The 19,863-nt window shown below is 41.6% G+C and overlaps 1 protein-coding gene across 2 annotated transcripts in view; it reads left to right on the forward strand.

Annotated features, from left to right (window-relative positions):
* Nucleotides 1–17,353, forward strand: part of ABCB7 (ATP binding cassette subfamily B member 7) — a 76,570-nt gene extending 59,217 nt beyond the window's left edge. For both annotated transcript variants that reach the window (XM_060692037.2, XM_060692036.2), the window contains exons 13-16: nucleotides 995–1,166; nucleotides 7,068–7,171; nucleotides 8,807–8,914; nucleotides 15,659–17,353. In XM_060692037.2, coding sequence (XP_060548020.2) covers nucleotides 995–1,166; nucleotides 7,068–7,171; nucleotides 8,807–8,914; nucleotides 15,659–15,877 — 603 coding nt within the window. In that variant the 3' untranslated portion in view covers nucleotides 15,878–17,353. The remainder of the gene's footprint in view (nucleotides 1–994; nucleotides 1,167–7,067; nucleotides 7,172–8,806; nucleotides 8,915–15,658) is intronic.
* The last annotated feature ends 2,510 nt before the right edge of the window (nucleotides 17,354–19,863 follow it).

The following is a 19,863-nucleotide window of genomic DNA, read 5'->3' on the forward strand; positions in this document are numbered from 1 at the left end:
AACATCCACCAAAAGGATTTCCTGCTAAATCCTGTGTTGCTTCTGGAGCTGGAGCAAAATAATCCCGTGGAAGCTGCTGGCTGGGCAATTCTGGGAATTGAAGTCCACACTTAAGTCGCCACGGTTGAGAAACACTGCTCCAGAGAAGCAGTCGTATCTTAATAATGCTCAGGTTAGGTGATTCTTGCCATGGCACTGGCTTGGAAATGTTTTCTCACTTTTAACGCATTCCAGATTACTCTACAAAGGGGGTAAACAGCCTCCTGCCCTTCTGGTTTGTTTTGTTGGTCCTTACACTCTCTTGTCATTTTTGGCAAGACGCCAATTAGAGCCTTTGAGAGTTGAAATCTGAATGATTTGTAGGCCCTTGGTAGGCTTGTCCTGCCACGTCAGCTTTCCAGGCTGTTTTGTAAGTAATGTTCATCCTATTATGGGGGCCGTTCTTCCTCTCGGCCGCTCTAGCTTGGGTTAGAATGACCCTTGCAGCAGCATCTTGGACCACCCTTCAAATGTCCCGGGAGCTCTGTGGTTTTTTGAAAAATTCTAGCCAACTCTGACTTTGTAAACGCCCTTTGTATTGCCAGTTAGCATTTGATACAGGCAGTCCTCGACTTATGATCACAATTGAGCCCCAAAATTTCTGTTGCTAAGCAAAACATTTGTTAAGTGAGTTTTGCCCCATTTTACAACCTTTCTTGACCCAGTTGTTAAGTGAGTAACACGGTTGTTAAGTGAATCTGGCTTCCCCGTTGACTTCGCTTGTCGGAAAGTTGCAAAAGGTGATCACATGAACCTAGGACATGTAACCGTCATAAATATGAATCAGTTGCCAAGCATTTGAATTTGATCACGTGGCCATGGGGATGCTGCAATGGTCGTAAGTGTGAAAAACGGTGCTGAGTCCCTTTTTCAGTGTTGTAACTTTGAACGGTCACTAAATGAACTGTTGTAAGCTGAGGACCACATGTATTTATTTTGTCTGCGTATATCTTAGGATGCTGTTCTCTTCCACAACACCATCTTCTACAACCTCCAGTATGGTAATATCAATGCCTCCGTGGAAGACATCTACGCGGTGGCAAAGCTAGCAGGAATTCACGATGCCATTCTCAGAATGCCCAATGGGTACAACACCCAAGTAGGCGAGCGAGGTCTGAAACTGTCAGGTAAGGAAATCAATGGGCCGCTGGTCTCTGCACCTCCCTTTTCCTGTCTTGCCTCAGGCTTGATGCTCAGCGTACCACCTTTAAAACGCTCCATGGCTCAGGACCTGGGTACTTGCGGGATCGCCTGCTACCACCAATAGCCTCCCACCGGCCGGTACGCTCTCATAGAGAGGGGCTTCTCTGGGTGCCGTCGGCCAAACAATGTCGACTGGCGGCCCCCAGGGGGAGAGCCTTCTCTGTGGGCGCACCTACTATCTGGAACGAGCTCCCCCCGGAGATACGGAGGATCCCGGATCTGCACACCTTCCGCCGCGCTCTAAAGACCTTTTTATTTCATCAGGCGGGCCTGACCTAACTTTCTCCCTCTTTTTAAACAATTTTAATAATTTTAATATTTTTAATACTCAAAGTTTAAATTTGTTTTAAATTGATTGGGGTTTTAATTTGTCTGGGCCAAACTATTTAATTCGATTTTATTTCTGCTTTTAAAATTTTGTATATATGTATTTTATTGTTGGCTGTTCACCGCCCTGAGTCCTTCGGGAGTAGGGCGGTATACAAATCAAATAAAAGTAAAAGTAAAGTAAGTAAAGGGTAGGCCTCCCTAACCTGACCTTTCTCAGCAGGCAGATAGATGCCAAGTTTAATATTGAATGGTCATCCAGCAGCTGGTCTGAGGCTTCTCTGGAAGCAGCTCAGAAAGCTTTATTGTCAGGAACCGAGGGCTGGTAGGCTCTTCACACGCTCCTCCCCAGGATGATGGCCAAAGAAGTATTTGATTAGATGGGGACAATTAGCGGTAGCTGCACAGATTTAAAGATGGAGGAATACAGAGCTGTCGTGCAGCCAGTAATTGTATCTTCATCATCATCATTGTTGTTATGTCTCCATAAGGACTCATCACCATATCAAAAGTGGTTTTTATTTTTGAAAAGGCAACTGGAAGATAAAAACCACTTTTGATACAACTATGACCTGGATGACTGGGAATCTTCATAGACATTCGACTCATCACAATGTCATAGGATAACATCCAAACATGGTATCATCATAGCTGTGAGTACTTTAGACCAGCAAGCTATCAGTCACAGTAGGGTGACTCTCTTTGGTGGGGAGAGAGGTAAGCTGATTGTGCCTTAAATCTTCCGTTTTCCTCTCAGTCCAAAATATCAGAGAGGCTTGTTTGGCTTGGGTTAAGTGGTTAAAATGGGTACCATTCATCTTTCTTACTTTGCCCCTTTACTCCCCTCGCCAGGAAAAAAATGACACACTGTCTCTGGGTTGCTGGGGTTTGGGTGAAACTTCTTGTCTGTCCATCTGTACAAGGAAATTTGTAAAGTTTCCCCTGACATATCTGATACAAATCAAAATTGGAAGCAGTAGATGTCCAAATTGTTTAAAGGTTGACGTGTGTCTCTTAACTGACTATTTAATGGCAACGTTTAGTTGAGGGGGATGATGGCAGTGATGATAGTGAACACTTACGATAATCCTGTTTAATTTTCCTTGTGAGAGTCTTAAATGATACGAAAGAAGCATTCATGTGTTGTATTGTAGAAAAAGGTATTTTTGTTAAGGGATGATGCATTCTAAGATTGTTTGACATTACAGCCTAAATATATGATCGAAAGAAGGGAAGAATCACTGTTTAAGTAGATGCTATATAGTGCTATAGAATTTGTATCTAATTTGGAAGATCCAATCTGGGTCGGTCACCAGGACCAGATGTTCAGTCTTCCAAACCCATCCTCTCAGGGAACTTCTCTCTCACCAGAATGTCTGCTTTGGGCTACTCTATGCGCCGAGCACAAGGAAACAAGAACCAACGACTTAATAATCAGCCATCAACACCCCAATCAACAACTAAAAAGCCACACACAACCAGGGATAAACATTACTCACACAATAGCCCAAAGCAGACATTCTGGTGAGAGAGACGTTCCCTGAGGATGGGCTCCAGCAGGAGTCTCTGAAAGCTTGGAAAACGAAACCTTTGGTTCCGGTAACTGACTTCAGTTGGATCCTACAACATTATCCTGCGACACATAATATTTGCCTTCATTTCTGTATCTAATTTGCATCACCATAAATGAAAGTATGACATGATGGGTTGGAGGAAAATGCAAACAAAAGGGTTTATTATTCGTTGGGAGGATGTGTAGCTGTATTAGCACGGACAAATTTGGAGCTGGACTACTTGTGCTGTAATTTGAGAGCCAGTTTGATCTAGTGGTTATGGCACTAGGCTGGAACCAGAAGACAGTGAGTTCTAGTTCCACTTGAAGCATGAAAGCCAGCCGGGTGACTCCAGGCCAATCTCTCCGTCTCAGCAGGGACACAGGGTTGTTTTTGTGGGGGAAACAGGATAAGGAAGAAGTACTAGGCATGTTTGCCACCTTGAGTTACATATAAAGTAATAAATGCAGGATAAACTTCTAGTAAATAAATGAACCCCCATCCAGTGCCAACTATTCCATACTGCCCAGCACAGTTATAACAATGGAAGAAACAGGAATCAAATGCTGCATATTTCATGGAATAAACTTAGTTTAACCATGATTGGCTCTTACCTGTAACAGGGCAGCAACTTCCACTAATATGCAGCCTCTGATGAAATGGAAACTGCAGGTAGTCCTTGATTTACGACCACAACGGAGCCCAGAATTTATGTTGCTAAACGAGAAATTTGTTGAGTGAGTTTTGCCCCATTTTACGACTTTTCTTGCCACACTTGTTAAGTGAATCACTGCACTTGTTAAATTAGTAACATGGTTGTGAAGTGAATGTGACTTCCTCCTTGACTTTCCTTGTCAGAAAGTTGCAAAAAGGGACACTGCAACCATCATAAATATGAACCACCTGTCAAGCATCCGAATGTAAATCACGTGACCATGGGGATGCTGCAATGGTCATAAATCACTTTTTTCAGTGCTGTTATAACTTTGAACGGTCACTAAACAAACTGTTGTAAGTCAAGGACTACCTGTATTACATTTTGAAACATATTGCACTTCTAAAATCTCTCTCGGGACTTCGCAGTCTGTAATTCCTATGGATACTGCCCCTGTTTGGGTAGCTCCTTATTCAAGGAAGCTTTGGATGAGAGGCAGGGAATCTTGTTCTCCAAATGAGCCCCTGTCCCCCTCTCTCCTCTCCCTGATTCTAGAGTCAGAAAACCCAGTTTCTGCTAAGCTGTTTATCTTACGGTGGCCTGGGAGATTTCCTGGTATCAGGCCAAGAGTTGCATGCCTAAGTCTTTCAGGATAGTTAAATCTGTGATAGTGATCTCCATTGAAAATCTGTTCAGAGTTGTTTCTGGTACTTTTATAAACGTTAAACCTAAAGAAGGGGAGAGGAATGTTATTTGTTCATGATTTATGTAATGCATTGTTTATAGAAGCTCAGCATTTATTAGGGTAAAATGTCTTTCTTGTTTCTTACTGGACTTTTAATTTCTAATTTGGAAATTGCAGCCACGCAGTAACTCAGTTTAAGAAATGGCCATTTGTTCCTTAATCAAATGCTATACTTTTAATTATGGCATTGACTTATGCTGAGAAGGTTTGCAGGAAGGTCCCTGCTGCAGAAATGAAACCTGTTTTTCCCCAAGTAGATGCAATAACCATTGTGGACATTACAGATGGTAAACTCCTCTCCCTTTATGTTATCATGTTGCTGGAAATGCATTGTCAAGAAGTGTTCTAAATGATTTTTATGAGTATATTTAAAATCTGGTTTTCCTTGACTTTATAAATACTATGAAAGGCTTTTGCATAAACCACGGTTAGTAATAGCTCTCATAGAGCCAATTTGGTCTAGTGGTTAAGGCACCAGGCTAGAAAACGGGAGGTGGGGAGTTCTAGTCCTTCCTTAGCCATGAATACCACCAGCTGGGTGACCTTGAGCCGGTCACTGTCTCTCAGCCCATCTCACCTCACAGGGTGGAGGTTGTGGGAAAACCAGGAGGAGGAAGGTTGGTTGGATATGCTTGCCACCTTGAGTTATTAGTTAAAATGAATAAAGATGGGAGACAAAATAAATAAAATTATGGGGAAATGTATATAATATGACCATCATGGGAGATCGTAATGGTGGGTTATAGTTTTTATTCTTTTTATATTGGCTCTTTTATTGTTTGTAGGCCTCCTAGAGTCACTGAGAGTCATATAAATCTAATAGATGCTGATGGAGATTCTCAGTCATCCAGGTCATGGTTGTCCGAAAAATGCTTTTTCAAAAGGCAACCGGACTTTGTTTTTCCTTGAAGATGTTTCACTTCTCCTCCAAGAAGCTTCTTCAGTTCTGACTGAATGGTGGAGGGTGGAAGGATTTATATTCCTTGCAGTCATCTGGTCATTAGCACTCTTTCTGAGAGTCGTTGAGGCCACTTGGAGGTTAATCTGTACCCTCAGGGCCATCTGAATAGTGCAAAAGGGGTGTGGAGGCTTCTTGGAACTGGTGAAAGGAATGTGTTGTGAACAGGAGATACAGTAGGTGGTGTTGTATCCCTGTTCCCCCCACCCCACCCCTCCCCCATTGAGAGAGGGCCGTTCAATCTTAATGTAGATGGTCTCTTTGACCCCTCTTTCAAACCAACCCTTTGGGGTTCCGATGGATGGATGGATGGATGGATGGATGGACAGGTAGACAGACGGACAGACAGACAGTCCTTGAATGCAAGTGTATGTGCTAGGATGCCACAGCTCATGGTCATTTTCCAGTGTATAAGCAGCTGTGACTATTGCACAGAATTCATGTTGTATCTTAAACAGAAGGACTTTGTAATTCTATTGGATCTGAAATGGTTCTCTTCCCACACTGTTCTAAGAACCAGACTGTGATTCAGTCACGTTGAAGAGTTCCTTCTCACATTTATCCTGAGATTGTCATGGGTGGTCTTTGAAATGGGTTTGGAGGAAGACCTGAGAAAAAGACCTTGCATTATGGACCAATGCATTGCTTTTATAAATACCGCCAATAGCAAATACAATGCACTTCAGGGTGAGCATTTTATAAAGGAAGTGAGAAGCAGAAATCACATCTTGGGTGAATAGTTCAATTTCTGTTTATTGCTCAGCTTCAGGACAGCCACTTAAGGCTTAAAGTGAAATGAGATTATTATCCTCCTAAAGTGGCTTGCTAAAACAAGGCTATGTTAGTTAGAAGGGCACATCGCCAGGAACATGAAAACATTAAAATGGAAGCTTGTCAGATTTTTGACATGTAGCACAAGAAAGCAGGCGCATATATAACCATTAATTACTTTCAAGGCCTCCAAAATCCGAAATGGACTTTAAATATTTTAAGGCAGGGCTGTACGTCCCAAAGTAATAATGTGGCAATATGGTGGCCTAGAAAAATAGCCCTAATTGTAGCCTTAGAGAATGGGAGCAAAGACTGTTCTTAATAGTGGAGAACATGCGAAGACACCGAAATCCTTGGGGGCGAAGGGGGGGACAAAGTGACAGTCTCGGTTACAGATAGTCCTCAACTTATGACAGTTCATTTAGTGACTGTTTGAAGTTACAACAGTACTGAAAAAAGTGACCTATGACCATTTTCCAGACTTATGAACATTGCAGAACTAAGAACTAGAACTAAGGAGAAATTTCCTGACAGTTAGAACAGTCAATCAGTGGAACAACTGGCCTCCAGAAGTTGTAAATGCTCCAACGCTGGAAGTTTTTAAGAAGAGATTGGATAACCATTTGTCTGAAATGGTATAGGCCAGGGCTTCCTGCCTAAGCAGAGGGTTGAACTAGAAGACCTCCAAGGTCCCTTCCAATTCTGTTATTCTGCTACTCTGCCACAATGGCTCTCTGGTGTCCTTCATTTCAGAATGGCCTTCCAAGCAAAAATAGTTTTCACTGACTTTATGTGCATGTGTCTTCTTTTTTTTAGGAGGCGAAAAGCAGAGGATTGCAATAGCCAGAGCCATCTTGAAGAATCCTCCCATTATTCTCTATGACGAAGCCACGTCATCCTTAGATTCCATTACAGAAGAGGTAGGTTGGCTACCCCCCAACCCCACACACACACACACAACATCTTTATTGCAGTCCTACATTTTGCTATCCCAGGCTCCCAAGATCAAATTTGGAACAGTGGGAGAACCGAATTTCCTAGAATTGGATGGAGAAATGAACCCACTTCTGAATAAATCATAGCCCAAAAGTATTAAGTAGAGCAGTTGGAATTGCTTGACCTGCTCACTCTTAAGAGGTGAGGTTTTAATTTGAAGGAAAGCAGCTGGTTGCCACTTAATATTCATAAAAATTGGCCCTCTCAAATTATTTCTGCACGTGGGCCATAGAACCATGGTGCATCGTTCTTGGGATGGAGAGTTGACTGTGGACAATGCTTTCATTTGGCACCAAATTATATTCGCAGGTAGGGCTGTAAAGCATGAGCGTGTTGTGAAACAGGTGCTGTGACATCACAGTGGCAGCTTCATAATATTATACATGGACACTTGCACCCCCGACCACTTCGCTAAGTTGTCTTGTCCGAAGGCAAAGCTCACCGTGTCTGTTTGTGTTAGGTTACTTGACATAGCAGGACCTCTGATCATGAAAGGGGGTCTGTGGATGGCTGACGCATAGTTCATTTCTAAAGAATAGAAGGAGACAGATGCACCTGTCAAGAAAAATCTCCTTGGATTCCGTTCACTGATCATGATAAGAATTTTTAGTGAGCTTGTTTATTCTACTTGTTTGTTGCCGTTCGTTTTGCTATATTTATTATGAGGTTGTCAAATGAAGTTGAATGTTTACACAACACAGCTGCACTTTAAAAGCAGCTAGTAAAATATGACTCCTTTCCCCCCAAAGTGTGCAACAGGCAATCAAAAGGGTATTTAAGGAAAAGCAGAATTTGTCTGTTGCCTTCCTATATTATAAAGGAAGCAAAAAAAATAATAAAAAAATCACTGCTGGAGCAGGCACATTTCTCCTGTTTAGCAACTAAAGTTTCCCCTAATGTTTCCCCTGGGATATCTAGATTTCACAATGAAGGAATCTTTTTGTGGTTTTCGTAGTTTTCATAGCATGTACATTAAATTAAACACAGGTGGTCTTTGACTTACAATTATAGCTGAGCCTAGAATTATAGTCATAAGTCGGTGCGATCACAAGTCAAGTCAAGGCATCATGGACCCAATTTTTTCGCCATTTTTTCTGGCAGTTCTTAAATGATGCAGTCATTAAGTGAATCCATTTCCCCCAGTGAGTGTTTTATTTTTTTTTTTATTTTTTTTTGCTGGAAACCAAAAGTAAACAGGCAAAAAAATTACCCATTGCAAATCACAGAGATGTGACCACAGGACCCTGCTGTCGTAAAGGTGAGCCAGTTGCCAGGCATCTGAAATGCAATTATGTGACCATGGGAGGACGATGCGGCCATTGTGATTTCAAACACGAGTCATAAATAGCTCTGCGGAAATTGGTTGTGGCTTTGAAAATGTTACTAAGCGAACAGTCGTAAGAGGAGGACTACCTGTGCCTCAAATTGTGACTTTTTTCTTTGTTGATGACATTGGAATGGCTGACAGCTTGTTTCTATGTGTGATTAAATCATTCTCATTTGCTAATTTATTTTAAGATGAGTTTTCCCCCTCCTGCCACCTATCTTTAATCTTTCAGAACATCTTGAATGCCATGAGAGACATCGTAAGGCACAGAACATCCGTCTTCATTGCACACAGGTTGTCAACAGTGGTTGATGCTGATGAAATAATCGTCCTGGATCAGGTGAGACCCAGCTTCCTGATGGGAAGGAACTTCAGCAGACATGCAAATGTCATTTGGGGCTACGCAATTTCCCAGTGCCACTTTTCCCTAAAAAGCTTTTGATTTGAAATACTGAAACGTCGTGAATGTGGGGATGCATATTTGTATGTGGAGTGTGTGACAGAGAAAGACAGATGGATTGAGGGAACAACATGTTGGGTTTTGAAGTGGATTATCATTAATTAGTTTCCCTGGGGGCTCAGCGATGGTACGAGCATTATACCCCTTTTTCAAATTCTAATGATTTTGTGTTTTTATTAGGCTAGATCCCCTAATGTGAATCTGATGGTAGTTTTATTGTTCCAAGAATATATATCTGGAGTCCATATTACACATACGCCCCTTATGTTTCCTTTCAAAAGAAAGAAAAAGATAGAAACAGGCTCTATCCTGCTTCCATGAACATTTGTGAAGGGTTAGGTGCTTCCTATTAAACAATAGGTTTGACAATTTGTGTTGGTATTGGCTCTCTCTAGAATGTGTCATTAATATATATTTGTCCTATTCCCGCTTTCACATAAATGCCACTGGTGACTTATAGCCCAGTAACAAAATTAGAGTACCAATCGTTGTATAGGAAGACTACACAACCCATGTGTAGCAATTCAAGATTTACACAAATAAAGGGAGTCATGAGCATATTCAGTGACCATAGAATGCTGTCTGATCACACAGTCAGGAGAAAGCGGTAAGTAAAAAGCCTCAGAAGGAAGATTGGAATGGAGTATCATCGGAAAAAGGTGTAGTTGGCCAAAAAAAACCCTTTATCTGTGCTTTCCTGCGAGCATTTCCTGCAAGAAGCAAAACAGCAGAGTTTAGTATCTTGGCACCACGAAGATATGTGGAACAACTCCCAGAATTCCCCAGCTAGCCATGACGTGCTGGATGGAGAATTTTGGGAAATGAAATCCACATATCTTAAAGATGCCAAGTTTGAAAAACACTGGAATGCTTAATTAAACGCAATCCAAACAGTGCCCAAGCAATTATCAGCAGCTAAAAAACAAAACCAGTAAATCCAAGCGACATCAAGACATTCCGGAGATTAATATGATTTTTATTTACCTCTAAAACAGTATGACTGATGTCAATTGGGGTTGCGTTGTAAAAGAATCTGTCCCTGGTTGAAGGACATTCCAAGTCAGATGTCACCTATACTTGAATTATTCCCCCTGTTGTTTCTTTGCTCTGATCTCCCTGGAAACCAAGATGGCAATGAGCTTTAGATAATGAGAAAAGATGCTTAGGGACAAGAGGGTCGAATTGTCTTCCTTGGAGCCATTGCAGTGTAACAGGTTCCCTTTTGCATAGCTTTAATGCCCTGATCGATTTAAGATTCTGCTCCGTTAATTTAGGTCTGCATTGTTTCTTTAATATGCTTATAATGCAGAATTATGATTACAAAAATGTGATCAAGCCAAGCTAATCCAAATTAAAGATCAGCTACATCCACCAAATTGTCCTTCTCTTCTCTGGTCAATGATCGTAATAAAGGTCTTCTGTTGCCACCCTCCACTTGATGAAGCCTTGGGAGTCCAAAGCCCCCCGACTATCACTATCAGTATGTGACAGTTACTCCTTTGTCTTGGTGTGCAAGTTCATGCTGAATGTGCCTAAATGCAGGCATCAAAAATCTAAAGCAAGCAGAGTCTTTTTTTTTTTCCCTGTCTCTCTCACTTTGCCATTTTAGCAACCTTAGTAAATTAGAAAGGGACACTAAGTGGGTCCAAGCAAAGAAAAAAAGCTGGAAATTGTATCTTGATGTTTACCATTAAAGGAGGAAAATGGTAAACTTTTCAAAAATCATGCCAAGCCATCATTAGGTGGGTTCGTATGTTACCTACAGGTAGTCCTCAACTTATGACCACAATTGGGACCAGAATCTTGGTCGTTGAGCAAAGCAGTTGCTAAGCAAGATGCCCATGTGACTGTTCAGCTCAGTGATCACAATCCCAGCACTCTCCATTGCAATTGTCAAGTGATCTCCCAATACCTTAAGCAGATGGAGAGAAAAGCCACCAGTTGAAGGATTTCAGTTCCACGAGGCCGAAATCCTCTGGTAGCTGGCCTTTTTGCTCCCCAAGAGCTGCCTGCTGGAAGGATTTCAGCAGGCAGTCTTCTCAAACATTTCTACAGCTCTGTGAAAGATTTCAGCTCCTCTCCATTCCCTTTGCTTGCAACCTTCCCTGCCAACTTCCCCACTGACTTTCTGGGGAAGCCAGCAGAGAAGATTGTAAATAGAGAAACTATGATGATGGGGTGCTTAGCAGCTGGTTGCAGATGTGAGCTCTTGGGGGTGAGGGTGGGGGGTCATTTGGCACTCTTTTCAGGGCCCTTGTAGCTTTGGACAGTCGGTCATTAAACAACCAGTCATTAGTAAGGGATTAGGTTCAAATTCCTATTCCTCCCAGGTGCTTCTTGTATTTACTGATGCCCCAAAGGTGTTTTTTCAAGAGGCAACTGGACTTCGTTTTTTCTTGAAGACCTTTTGCTTCCTATCCAAGAAGCTTCTTCAGTTCTGAAAAAGGACCTTTGGGACAACCATGACCTGGATGACTGAGGATCTCCATAGATATTTACTGATGTCTTCCTCTAGTGCCAGCTGAAGGCTGTTTGAAGGAAGCTGCTACCATCTGGTCTTTCACCAGATTTTCTAGTCTCCGTGAAAGCTATCAAAATGATTTTGGTGGAGTTCCTGAAAAATTCAACTCTTGAAAGCTGAATCCAGATACGAACCAGCCCCTGTTACTGTTTTAACAGTGTCCCATATGGAAGAAAATATTTTCCTGGAGAGCTACTTGGGCCCTTCCTTCTCTTTGTGGGACGGTAGATTCAGAGATGTTCCTTTTAATAATGGGATTGTCCCCTTTTTCCTGGCTCTGAAACCATCGAGAGGGGTGGCCACATTCTTCTTTTTGAGTTCTTTTAATAATGATAAATTCAATGGCTTGTTTTTCCTTATTTTATTACCGCTTCCTAAACATTCAGCTGATCATTATGTTTCTTACCTATTATCAAATGTAAAGACTTTTATTACTTTCAAGGTATTTAAATTCAGTCTGCTAGCTAATAACTTCCAGCAAAAGTGCAATTGTGGATTCACTTGTCATCTCCTTATACATTTTATGTATATGAGCTGTGATGACGCAGTAGTTAGAGCATTGCAGGCTAACTCTGCCCATAGCCTGACGGAGCTCTAGGTTGACTCGGCCTCCCATCATACCGAGGTCGGTAAAATGAGGACTCGGATTGTTGGGGGCCAACTTGCCATGGAATAACTCGCTGCAGGACAAGAGTTACGCTAATATTGAGGAAATGGTGGAACAGAATCATTAAAGAAAGGATGCAAAAGAATGGATAAAATGAAATAATTTTAAATAATAATGAAAAATAATTGTTTAATTGTTTTAAATAATTAAATTGAATTGTTGAATTGCCCCGGTGCAGGTTGTCCCATAGTGAGTTGGCTGTGGCAAATTGGCTATGGTGAATTGGCCATGTTGAATTGGCCATGGTGTTCTGCCCCAGCTACAGATCCCAAAGAACACAGCACACACAAAGTCCATACAAACATTAGTTTACTAATTAAGGACCACTAATGAGTTTTCTTAGTTGTTCGAATACAAGTATAGTTTAAATCAGTCTTTTCTGAACAAGAGCTGTTAATTTAACTTCATTAACAGCCGACAAGAATCCAAAGAATAATAACTCAATTCTGAGGTACAGTATTTCAGATAGCCGTAATCTTACTGTGGTTGGCAGAATGCCCAGAAGCAATTTGCAGGAAAACTGACGAGAGTAGCAAGAGCCGATCAAATGTTTCTGGAATCAAGGCGTGAAGGAATGTGAACGAAGTTGTTTCCTGCAAATTGCATCAGTTGTCGTCCTTCCTTAAATAGGCTAGGGGAGTGGCCAATTAGCCCCAAGCCTTACTCTCGAGGAGACCTCCTCCTGAGGAGCCACTCCTGCCTTTTAACAGCTCTGCACGCTCATGCATTGAGAAGAGGCTCCTCCTCTTCTTCCTCTTCACTTATGGGAGCTTCTGGAGGTTCTGAAGGCCCTGGCTGAATCCCCGCCTCTGGCACCACATCTTCTCCAGCCTCTTCATTGTCTGACTCGAGTGCCAGCTGCACAGGCTGCTGGCGCAGCACCACACCAGCTTCCTCGCTGTCGGAATCAGCTACTAACTGCACAGGCCACTGACAGGCCACAACACGTGACAAGTTGTCCCATTCCGCTTCCCTGAACAAGTTAAAAACAAACTGAGCATTGTATTAGTTTGAGAAGAAGAAAACAAGCAACAAATAAGATGCATTAGGTTCTCAAAGCATTTGTTTTCAAAAACTATCCTTGATGAAGCTGCCTCTGGCCATCTTTCTCATATATTCTTCCTCTGGGTACCTCCATGATTTCATATTTTCATTTTACGTGACCATTGTATGAAAGAAATTTAACCATTGTAAAGTATTGGCCTAATAGGGCCATTATATCATTGTTACTGGGTTTTTTAAAAGGCCCAGTTGGGCTGGCTCATTAGTAATAATGAAATGCCAGAGAACGCTTAGGCCCCCTTACATATCCTGCCTTTGTGAGCTCTTATAGAGTAGAAATGTTGTGATGAGCTCAGTGAGGTGGCTTCATGCATGCCTGGCTCCCAGCTGTCTCATAAATGCTGGTTTCTTAGAAAATAGATAGCTCAAAGTGTTGTGGACCAGCACAGCTAAAGATAGACAGGACGGAAATATTAAAATAAATTAGGAGGTGAGGTGAGAAGGCTGAATGACTTCTTCTATGACCCCTTCCCAGTTCAGCATAAATATTTGTAGTTTAGGGTATAATAAAACTCTGAATCAGTAGTTGTAATAAATACACATAGTGCAATAAATACACAATGACGACAATCTGTCCAGTTTCATTGCTGAATAGGAAGCTTTCTGTTCCTCTAAAACGGCTTCAAACGCATCAGGGTTCTTTTTTTTTTTAACCAATGAATTGTAAATTAAGACTGACCTATTGTGAGCTTGATGGGTTTTTTTAAAAAAAAAATGATTGAAAGCAAAAGAGAAATGTGGATAAGAGTCCCGTTGATTTACCACTTTGTTCACCCAACAGATGTTGGGAAGCTGCAAGCTTCAATTATAAATCAGAAGTTTAAATCAAAACTGTTGCTTCTGATGTCACTGTAACCTCCAGACATTGGAACAGGCAGGGACAGCAAACTCTTCCCGAAAGTTTTAAAAGGCTTTTGGAATATCTGCATCTCCTTCCTCTAATAAAAATATGTCATTTTTTTTTTTTGCTTTAATTTATATGCCGCCCTTCTCCGGAGACTCAGGGCGGCTTATAATGCGTTAAGCAATAGCCTTCATACTTTTGTATATTTATACAAAGTCAGCTTATTGCCCCCACAATCTGGGTCCTCATTTTACCTACCTTTGAAAGGATGGAAGGCTGAGTCAACCTTGAGCCTGGTGAGATTTGAACGTGCAGTAATTGCAAGCAGCAGATGTTAATAACAGTCCTTTAGTCCACTGTACTACAGGCTCTGTAGTACAAAATCTCTGATTTTGAGTCAGTCATTTGTTGCTTTCTGAGCCAGACGTAATACATATCTATGGGGTCACTGCATTATTTCCCCCTGCTTTGGTAAATCCCTTTAGATCACTTCCTCCGAAGGTTGTTTTAGAGTTTACCCTTCTGGTGGCTTCTGGTAGATTATATACACCACTCAGCCATTTTGAAAAGGGAATACAGAAAATTTGAAAAAGAAAAAGCCAATAGTTCAGATGGGTCAGACTTATATAAGAGAATGTAGAGAGGCTGGGAGATTAATGGATAGAAAACCATCCATAAACGACCAAGAGAGAAAAATATGGCTGTTAGCGACTCAGTCCAGGCAACCTCAGAATCGGGGGCATTCTGAGTTTTGCCCCATTTTATGACCTTCCTTGCCACAGTTGTTAAGTGAATTACTGTAGTTGTTAAGTTAGTAACATGGTTGCTAAGTGAATCTGGCTTCCCCATTGACGCTGCTGGTCAGAAGGTCACAAAAGTTGATCACATAACCCCAGGACAGAGCAACCATCATAAATTGAGTCAGTTGCCAAGCATCCAAATTTTGTTCATGTGACCATGGAGATGCTGCAATGGTCGAAAGTGGGAAAAACGGTCATAAGTCATTTTTTTCAGTGCCATTGTAACTTCAAACGGTCACTAAACAAACTGTTGTAAGTCAAGGACTACCTGTAAACAATGGTTGGCTTATTACCGATATGAGTGAGAGAGCTTATGGTTTGGATATTAGGGTCCCTGCAATTGTAGAAGTATGCAGCCCTCTAGCTAGAAATCCACTGATGTTTTCAGCTTAATCTAAGGCCAAGTTGTGGTGGCCCAGTGGTCAGAATGCAGTATTGCAGGCTAACTCACTGCTCACTGCCAGCAGCTCGATCCTGACTGGCTCAAGTTGACTCAGCCTTCCATCCTTCCGAGAGGTTACCGAGGCTGACTCTGTAAGCCACTTAGAGAGGGCTGTGAAGCAACTTGAAGTGGTATATAAGTGTAAGTGCTATTGCTGTTGCTAATGGGCTGCTTCTTTCCTATTGAAGCCACACGGTTCCAGGTATGTTCTCCTAAGGCAGGTATGGCCTCCTTGTTCCAGAGAAGCAGTGCTGTGTGATGACGGACTTCTGCTTTCTTTAAAAACAGGGCAAAGTTGCAGAGCGTGGCAAGCATATTGATCTGCTTACCAGCCCCAGCAGCCTCTACTACGAGATGTGGCACACTCAGAGCAGCCGGATGCTGAACAGAAGCACCAGTGAGAGGTGGGAGGAGAGAAACAACCACATGTCCAAAGAGGAGGAAAGGAAGAAACTGCAAGAAGAAATAATCAACAGTGTGAAAGGCTGTGGGAATTGCTCCTGCTGAGCCTGAGTCTAAATCCACCCCCGGTTGGTGCCAAGTAAAGTTTGCACTGAAGCTGCAATCAACCAAGTACAGAGTTGATGAGATTTTGTTTGCTTTCTCCATGAAACCGGATCTTGGTGGCCAAAGGATTTTATATCTGCTTGTCAGTGAGGATTAGTCAAAACTGACCTGGACTGCCTCATTAACACTTACATTTGATAATAATCTCAGACAAGGTTCAAATCCACCTGGAATTGTTTGTAACGTGGCAGAAATGGCTATAACCCGGCCAGAATCAAATTATCTGGCATTCACTGTTAAGATGTTGCATTCTAGTGCTGTTCCTCACTACTGCAGAGTTAAAGGTGTTTTTTAAGATATTGATTTTAAGAGAAACCAATTAAATCAAGTACGAATATACATGGGGGAAAAGGATGCCGTTAATATTCTTTAGTTGTTGCATTTGATAGAGTTTGTATCCTTTTATAAAGGAGGCATTGGGTTTGCAGTTCAATGCAGAAACATTTTTGCCTCAATATTTACTGGTTTCCCTCAAAAGAAGTACATATTTCTGCAAGGACTAAATTTTCAGTGTTAAGAACAAAAGAGAGCATCTCAAAATGATCAGTGCGTCTTTCAAAGCAAAGCAGTAAAGGCTGGTTCATCTCAGTTCTGTAATCTTCCCAGAACGGCACAAGGAAATGTTTCTATTAAATTCTAATGATAATTCAATACAAATATTGTTAGAATTATTGTCTTGCCAATAAGTTGCTTTTCTGTAGCAAGGCACAGAGTATCTTCATTCCTCAGGCATTATCCGGACTGCCTTTCATTTGGGCCCAGTTATGTCAATAAGTATTGATGAAGGAAATGTATTGTTTGGAAAAGAAATGTGAGGCCCTTCAATACAAAGATGAGAAACTTTTGCTGTGCCCTGCAAATAAATCCCTTTCATATGTGGTAATAGGTCAGAGTGGGAATTGGGGATTCGTTCTTCAACTGGATAAGTTGCTCTTCGATGGCATTAATGGAAAAAGTTTTCCTTCCTTTTTTCCTTCCTTTTTTCCTTCCTTTTTTCCTTCCTTCCTTCCTTCCTTCCTTCCTTCCTTCCTTCCTTCCTTCCTTCCTTCCGGGCCACTGGAGGAGGAAAGAGGAAAAAACAGTCATTATTAAATTCCAACAATTGACGGTATAATTTATCCTTTCAGTGTTTATTTTTCTTTTCAGTGTTTATTTTTCTTTCCCAAAATGAAAATGCTCGTCTATCTTAAGAGACTGGTATATACCTCCAGGCACCATCTGTGCCTCCCTGGAGGGTTCATGCCTCTTCCACTAGAGCTTCATGAGCTGGCCATTGTTCCAGTGAAAGGTACACATATCCTGCACTCATGGAGCGTGTGTGTAAATGAGGCTTCATAGCGCTGTGATTTGTAACTTATCAGCTATGTTCAATGGTCATTTGAATAAATACTTTTCACCAGAACTACAAGCAATACATCATCTGTGTCAAGCCTACTGATCTTCTCCATGCAAATGTTGGAGGGCGGGGCTAAGTCAATTTGAACTGTGATTGGTTCCTTGTAAAAATTGGTACGATGATCCTAGCAACTTTAGGCCTTATTTCAGCAGTTTTATATCCAGAGTACCTTTGCAACAAAATGACATCACTGCAAGCATGCTCTAGGATGATGTTTATCAACCTTGGCGACTTTTAAGATGGGTGGATTTCAACCATTAAAAAGCAAAAGTTAGAATATTACGGACATGTGATGCAACACCTAGAAAAATACGTCATACTTCACTTAATCCTCCAGGGAAAGATTGAAGGCAAACGAGGTCCAGGCAGAAGAAAAACATCATGGCTTCAAAACCTAAGGGAGTGGTTTGGACAAAACATAGGATCGCCAACATGACCACCAACGTCCAATGAGAGAGATGGCACAAGAAGAAGAAGAAGGATTTCAACTCCCAGAATTCCCCAGCCAGACTGGCTCGCTCTTTGGGGAATTGTAGGAGTTGTAGTCCACCCACCTTAAATTTGCAGAGGTTGAGAAACACTGTTCTAGTGAAAAAGCAAGCAAGCAATATTGTGACATTCTTAAGTTTTGCCTTTGTGGAATAAAGATTTCTGTAAAACACTACAGAACGTTTTCCTTTTAGACTAAACATTCCTAATTTTCAGTTGTTTCTCTAGGTCTCATAATATGTCCCTTCTGAAATGAGCAGGGAAATCGACTTCAAAGCCTTTTTCTCTCTCTCTCACTTAGATAGACTACGGTGTGAAATAAAGTCACGTTTTATTACTGTAGGGCAGAGTTTCTCAATCTTGGCAAGTTTAAGATGGGTGGACTTCAAGTCCCAGAATTCCCCAGACAGCTATGCTGGCTGGGGAATTCTGGGAGTTGAAGTCCACCCATCTTAAAGGTTGAAAAACACTACTGTAAGGCACGATTAAGTAGCACTTTCGGACCAATATCTGTTCTACAGCTGATGGGAATGTAACGTGCAATGCCTGCAGCACTTTCCTGCCCTGAATTAAAGACTGATTCCACATACCAAGTTGATTCTGAATTTTTGGCTCAAACACATTTGTCGCTGTCTACTTGTTTTTCATTCCCTTTGCAGATTCCTCTCCTCCAGGGAAGGTCAGGGTGGAACGGAAAAGAAGAAGGGCCTTTCTTTTGGAAACGGGCACCTGCTCTAAAGCCTGGATTTAAGCATTTGTTGAAAATACTGTATTTTTCAGAGTATAAGACGGACTTTTTTCCCCCAAAAAAGTGGGTGAAAATCTGGGTGCGTCTTATACTCCGAACGTAGCCCCTACCAGCCTTGCAAACGGAGATTTCAGTGGCTGAAAGGAGCCTCTGAAAGAAGCTTCAGAAAAAAAAAGCCTCTGAAAGGCTTTTATCTAAAATAATATGGCAAGCAACAAAAGAATCAGTAAAGGTTCTAACCAAACTATGTTAACAAATCTGGAGAATGACACAATAACCAACAGATCGGAAGAGGTTAATCTACATACCAATACCAAAGAAAGATTGAACAGAGTATAGATAGTCCTTCAGAATAAAAGCCTCTGAAAGAAGCTTCAGAAAAAAAGCCTTTTTTTTCTGAAGCTCTGTTTTGGAGGCTTTCAGAGGCAGGGAAAAAAGTTTTTTCTGAAACAGTTTCAGAAGTTTCAGAGGCAGAAAAAAAAAAGCAAAAAAAAGCAAGGCACAGAGCTCACAACCAAGGAAGCTGCTGCTAAAATTCACCTCTGGGAACAGCTGATTGGGGGTATTTGGTAGGCCGATCCACCCACCAATCAGCTTTTTTCTTCTTTTCCTCTCCAAAAACTAAGGTGCACCTTATACTCCCAAAAATATGGTACTTTTTCCCCCCAATTCCACTATCCTGATCCTAAGGATCTATACATTTTAATTACCTCAACTTGTAAAACAAAATTTAGGAGGGCATATTTCAAGGGGAGGGAGAGGAGAAAATCTTAGTAGTTGAATTAACTTAAGATAAATGAAGTTTTTTTAAACTTATATTTTGATCGGCATTTAAAGGAAAAGGGCAAAAGTTTAGGGTGCTTGAATTGCTTTACATTCAAGCAGAAAAGGGGGGGTTGGAAAATGTGGGGGGGCTTCATGTCTCCCATCTGTACAGCTCTTTAAAGAAGCTGCATCTTGTCCTGGGATGATTGAAAGATTCGCATTCCAAGGAATCTTTTGGTCCTCTAATCCAATGGGCTGCAGAACCCAACAGGAGGCAAAGAAATCTTAGAAACAGGAGTCTTTTTAGATTAGATTAATAGAGTTGGAAGGAACCTTGTAGGTCATCTAGTCCAACCCCCCCCCCCCCGCTCAAGCAGGAGGCCAACACCATTTCTGACAGATGGCAGTTCAGTCTCTTCTCAAAAGCTTCCAGTGATGAAACTCCCACAACTTCCGAAGGCAACTTCTGTTCCATAGGTTGATTGCTCTCACTGTCAGAAAGTTTCTCCTTATTTCTAGGTTGAATTT

This window comes from Pantherophis guttatus, chromosome 12, assembly GCF_059756535.1.
Source record: "Pantherophis guttatus breed Tessera chromosome 12, ASM5975653v1, whole genome shotgun sequence".
NCBI lineage: Eukaryota > Metazoa > Chordata > Lepidosauria > Squamata > Colubridae > Pantherophis > Pantherophis guttatus.